The sequence below is a fragment of the Glycine soja genome, chromosome 14 (genome assembly GCF_004193775.1).
Source record: "Glycine soja cultivar W05 chromosome 14, ASM419377v2, whole genome shotgun sequence".
NCBI lineage: Eukaryota > Viridiplantae > Streptophyta > Magnoliopsida > Fabales > Fabaceae > Glycine > Glycine soja.
In genome coordinates this window covers 4,209,616-4,215,684 of record NC_041015.1, presented here as the reverse complement: position 1 = coordinate 4,215,684, position 6,069 = coordinate 4,209,616, and the positions used below count along the sequence as shown (strand labels likewise).

The window sequence follows — 6,069 nt, the reverse complement described above, 5'->3', positions numbered from 1 at the left end:
AGTTTATTAGATATTTTTTATTAGAGAAAAGTAAGAGTACTGCACTATTTCTTAGATAACAAACTGCAAGAAACCTACACAAATACGCATGTGGACAGTTTTTTTATTGGTTATTTGAAACATAAAAAAGGCGAAGATAAAGTGAAGTGAATGACGGAAATCATGGTAATTGGTTCACATACAGTTTCATATATGAAATATAAAAAAAAAAAAAAAAATGTCCCCTGTGTATTCGAGTAGGTTTCTTGCAGTTTGTTATCGTGAGAAATAGCGCAGTACTCTTACTTTTCTCTAATCAAAATATCTAATAAACTGTTGAATAATATAATTGCTACACGTCGTTTGATTCATATACACGCGTATGAATAATATAATAGCTTCTTCGTACCAAACCGTATTTCCCGGAAATTAAATGCAGCACTAATTGGCCCTGTTCAATCAAGCTTCGGCTTACTAATTTAATTTCCAGCTTTCTGAATAAAAAGATTATGGTTGCAAAGATTATTTATAATAACACGATAATCATAGAGAAGGACAAACTTATTAACTTAACAACAGAGAGGATGATACGTATAAACGGTGATGATATATAATAACAGTAGAAGTAAAAGTCAAGATTTATTATATGACAAATTATTTGTACAATAGATAATTGAGTTTACTCATAAACTTAATGACACAGGCACAAATGAGCAACGACGTAATATATATTCAATACTAACTAATTCTAGTAGTATCTCAGGTGGTAAGAAAGGTGGGAAGAAAAGACAGGACTTGCCGTCTATCCACATGTGCCTCTCATAACACGCAAGAGATTTTATTCATGAAATATGTTATTTTAAGTACGTAGAATTACACTGTCGTCTCAACTATGTATCCTCTGATAGCTAGGGCATCAGCACCTTAATCAAGCAACTTCACTCACTACATCATCCCCATCTCAACAGCCTTTACGGAAATCCTCCTGGGATGCCACCAACACCACCAAAGCCAGTGTTTGAGAAGCCGCCGCCGACGCCACCACCAAAGCCAGGGAAGGTGCCGGTGAATCCAGTGCCGGGGAATCCAGTGCCGGGGAATCCAGGGCCGCCGGAGAATCCAGGGAAGCCGGGGAATCCAGGGAAGCTGGTGGGGAATCCAGGGAAGCCGGGGAATCCAGGGAAGCTGGTGGGGAATCCAGGGAAGAAGCGGGGGGAGCCATTATTGAAGCCAAAGCGGAAGCCAGGGCCACCACCAATGCCACCAAAGCCACCAAAGTTTACGCCACGGCCACCAGACAAGCCAGCACCAGTGACTGGGGAAGCCACCACCAATGTAACAATTATTATGATCTAAAGAATATAACCCCTTATATTGCAAACATCTTTTAAATTCAAAGGTTCGGTTAATGAAGGTTTTAAGGATATCAAATAAAAATTAATCAATACAAAAGGCTTAAATAATATTTTGTTAATTAGTATATGTAACTACACTTCTTTTTGTTTTTCATTCCTGTCATTTTTTTTAAATGGTCATCCTATTTTTTTTTTCATTTTGGTTATTTTTTATTTGGTTTTAATCCTTAATATATATTATTTTAGTTTTTATAATATTTATTGTATTTTTAATTGGTTGGTAATATTTACTGTATTTTGAATTAGCTAGTCTCTTTGGAGAAAAATCAAAAGCAAATTATCCACAATTATAAAGTAAAAAAAATTACAAAATTAAAACAAAATAATAAAGACCAAAATAAAATAAAAATTGCAAAAGGATAGTTTAGAAGAAAAGTGAATAAAGAAATCATTAAACATTCATAACAAAAATATATTAGTAATATCTTTAGATAATTTATTATAGTTTAATTATTAACATTCTTTTAGTTTAAGATACTGAAGAGAATATAAGGCAAAATAATATATAGCTCACCCTCTTTCAGTTCTCTGGCTGCCACCTCTGAGGAGATGAAAAGGAGCATGGCCAGCAGACCGAAGATAAGTAATGCTATCTTCCTCTTCGAATCCATCTTTCAGTAGTAAAAAAACTATAACAGATATACTCAAATGAAATATATTTGGAAGTGAGAAGATGAGAAGCTTATGGGAATGTATACTCTATATATAGGAGAGGGGAGGGAGAAGTTGGGACCTTTCTCTTAATTTGCGCCGTAATGTATTAATTAATTCAGTCTTTTCGAGAGTTAAGAACCGACTTGTTCTTGATCGTCTTTAGTTCAATACCCTTCTCCATTTTTAATGGTAAAAAGCTTTAGGCTATGAAATTGAAGCACATAGCAATTATTGTACGTGACTATACGTGTATCAACTTGCTATGTAAGTAGACACCTACTGTAGTATGCTCTCATATATAAAATCATTTTTATATAGCATAAGTATAAAATAATTTAAAGGACTAAATTAAATGCATTTTTAAAAGTATTTTCGGCCGATTTATTTTCTTGATAAAGATTAATTAAATTTTTATTTTAATAATCTATATATACGGACCTTTAATACAAAGTCTTTAAAAGGTTGGTTACAAAAGTTAAATTTTAGTTTTAACAAAAAACGTAAAAAAAAAAATGCTTTAAAAACTATACGTTTATTAAAGGGGATTACAACAATGTAGTTATAAAAAAGTTATCATAAAATAGTTTTACTCTGTCGTATCATAAATCACCATCATAATAAAATTGTTGATATTTACAATATAATTGTTTATATGTTTTTTATCTTAATCCTTCAGTTTATTACGAGAAAAAAACTCTTACTAATCTGAAATTTAATTAAGAAATATCTAAGTTTGATTAAGAATTATTTCTATTAAGAATCTAACTTAAGTATTATCTAAATAATTTAATCTTAACTTTAATATATTAATTATTTATATCTAATTACTTGATTAATTATTTACATGTTTAATGTAATTTTAGGTGACTGCATGTCTAGTAGTGAATTTAAGATAATTAATGGGGGAAATTACTTCAAATAAAAAAATTAGTAATAATAATTATCACACTTATAAAGATAAAAACATAAAGGTTAAAAAATCATAAATTTTTAATGTATCTAATCAAATAATTAACTTAACATATAATTGTCCTCTAGTAATCTCATGTTTTGAAATTGCTGACTCATTGTGATTGCTATTGAATTTCCATTAAACCACTTGCCAAATATCCATTAGACTCACTATCCACTCATCCACCAATTAATTGCCAAATTCATTAAATCAAAATGGACAATATTTTCTTAAAGTATTTCTAACTATTCTTTGAGGAAATTATGTTCTGCATGTAAGTTGGTATGGTCTTCTTTATATATATATATACTTATAATTTTTTCAAAATCAGATGATGCATTTGCACACTCCCAATTAGACATGGTAATGGGGCGGGACGGGGATGGGTATTATCTCCCCAATCCCCAACTCCCCAACATGTCCTTGTATCCGTACCCGATATCCAACGGATTAAAATTTATTATTTTATCCCGTACCCGTTGGATATCAGGTATCTCCGACCCATTCCGTACCCAATTCAAATTAAAAAAATAATTTCTTTGTAAAGAAAATATTAAAAAATAAATTGATTGTTAAACATTTATTTTTAACTACTTATATATCAATAAATTTATTATAACGCATGTGTTTTAAAAAATCGTTAAGAAAAAATGTTAAATTATGTAAAAATTCTAAAATAAAATTAACTAGTAATAAAAATTCTAGGCCTTTTGATTAAATTATGCAAAAAATCTAAAAATTAAGTGGCGGGGCAGGTCCGGGTTTAAGGTCGAGGCGGATGTAGTAATCTCATATTCGTATTCATACCCGACTTTTGGTTATCGAAAAAAATCTAAACCCGAACTCATACCTGGTCAACTCAGGTATTATCCGTCAAAGTCAGGACGGATTCAGACAGGTGCCTACCGGTACGGGTTTTATTGCTATGTTTATTCTGAATTCAACATTTATTTTGTTGTGACTATCCCAAGTTGCACTCATTAATGTCCAGGATACCATGTATGTATATGACATATGTAATCTCACACATATATATACCTTAAAATGAATGTTGGAATCAAAATTAGTGAATTTAGATTTTGAATAGATAAAAATTAAGGAATTTTTATTTACCATAATCAAAATTCACTAATTTATGTAGACTAAAAATAATTATTTCAATTTTTTAGAGAAAATGAAAATCATATAATTATTTCAATTACATGTAAAAGTTGTAATAAATTACCACCGATGGATAGATGATTTGGTGTGTTCAATCAAAACAAATAAAAAAAATTGGACGAATACTCAAATTGATCTCAAAAGTAATATCAGCAGAGACACTGTAATTTTAGTCCATAAAAATAATAACTTTAAAAAAATCCTAAAAATATAATTTATCACTCACTTTGACCTAAAATTCAAAAAGTCATATGACTTAAGTGATTATATATATTGACATAATTTTAAGAAATAAAGTGACCATAATTAAAGAGTTAAGTTTAGAAATCAAAGTGATAATAGAAAAGCTTATTTTAATTTTTCTAACTTTCCGATAGACTAACGTGGTGATGCTTTATTCTTTTATAAAAAAAATAAAGCTAAAATATAAAAATAGTTCCTTATCTTATTTTTTATTTTATATTGATCCCCTAACCATTAAAAGTTCTAAAATGATTATCTTACATATTTAATTCATGACAAGTTAGTGGTTAAAAAAATTGGTCATTTTATTATTATTTTTTAACACAATTTTAAATCTTTTTCTTATGGTTTCAAGATATAAAACTTGTTTCATTAGATTCATCTATATGAAAATTATAAGAATTAATTAATGCTAAAACCAAAAAAAAAACTATGTATATCATAAAATTGTATGAAAAATAAGTCTCATAAATAATAAACAAAGAATTTGACATTACATTTTTAAGTTTTCGATTCAAGATTCATTTTTCATGTATTTTTATCTTGTTTATATATCTTTTTTGTTCAAACACTAGTTAATTTTTATAATTTTCATATAAATGAATCTAATGAGACAAATCTCGCATCTTGAATCAATATAAAAATGTTCAAAATTACATTCAAAAATTAAAAATAATCAATTTTTTTAAAGATTAACTTGTCATAAATTAAATAAGATTGTTTTATAACTTTTAAACGTTAAAACACCAATTTAAACCAAAAAATAAATTAAGGAAACATTTGGATATGTCATGAAAAAAATAAAATCAATTAACTTAAGGTACATTGCAATATATTTTCTTCAAAGGTTTTTTCACATTCTCCATTGTGATTCCCCTTGAAGTTTTTTTATACAGTATAAGTTCAAAATTCATTTTTAGGGGAGCAACTTTAATGAAGTTGTCCTTTACGTATATGAATTAAACTAGTTTTTTTTAACATAATACCATATATGGTGGTTATGAATCGTGAATATTATAGGTAAATTATTTTTTCATAAAAAATTTCTCAATCCTAAACATTAATTAGTGATTAAATTATTTTATTTTATTTTTTATGAAGTCCAGTACGGAAAAAAAAACTTGCCTCGGTATTTCATCCACCATTTAATTTTAACTTTTATAGTCCCAGTGGAATTATGGAAGTCCTACCTCCGACATTTGTTTTGTTTATTTAAAAAGAAAAGTCGAGTTTTTTCTTCTTCTTTATCTTCATAAAAAAAAAAAAAAGAACCCAAGTTAATTTTTCATTTTTTTTGAAACAAAATTGTGGCTGTGAGTCGTTTGATAGGTTATGATATAAATTCAGCCACATCCTCTTTTTTCTTGGCAATTGCCTCTTCCTCCTACAGACTCCTCTCACATGCCACATTGTCAACTAGATTGATTTCATCAACCAACTTGTTAATTTGTGTGTCCAGGTTCCCGAAGACTTCCACTCCACATTCCACCTCCTTTCCCTTAACTTAATTGAAGCCCCCCCACCCCCCCCCCCCCCCCAAACCGCTAAAGTTTTTAAAGATGGAAACATCTAGGCCTATTGTCTATCTTCACCCTAAATTGAAACCTATAGTAAAAAAATGTGGAATGTGGTGAAAATTCATAGTAGAATACATATACCTAAGTC

At 29.1% G+C, this 6,069-nt stretch overlaps 1 protein-coding gene across 1 annotated transcript; it reads right to left on the bottom strand.

The window, feature by feature from the left end:
- Positions 1 to 595: 595 nt before the first annotated feature.
- On the bottom strand, positions 596 to 2,054 carry LOC114384355 (keratin, type II cytoskeletal 2 epidermal-like). The gene is made up of 2 exons (XM_028344023.1): positions 1,909 to 2,054; positions 596 to 1,294 (listed from the first exon to the last, which is right to left on the bottom strand). The coding sequence occupies exons 1-2, from the start codon at positions 2,003 to 2,005 to the stop codon at positions 951 to 953; spliced, it is 441 nt and encodes a 146-aa protein (XP_028199824.1). The 5' UTR covers positions 2,006 to 2,054; the 3' UTR covers positions 596 to 950.
- Positions 2,055 to 6,069: the final 4,015 nt, after the last annotated feature.

Bases quoted from the DNA above. Each gene is read 5' to 3' on its own strand.
- LOC114384355 (XM_028344023.1), bottom strand. From the start codon at position 2,005: ATGGATTCGAAGAGGAAGATAGCATTACTTATCTTCGGTCTGCTGGCC. The intron at 1,295-1,908 runs GTGAGCTATATA...TGGCTTCCCCAG, and splicing joins AGCCAGAGAACTGAAAGAGG to TCACTGGTGCTGGCTTGTCT.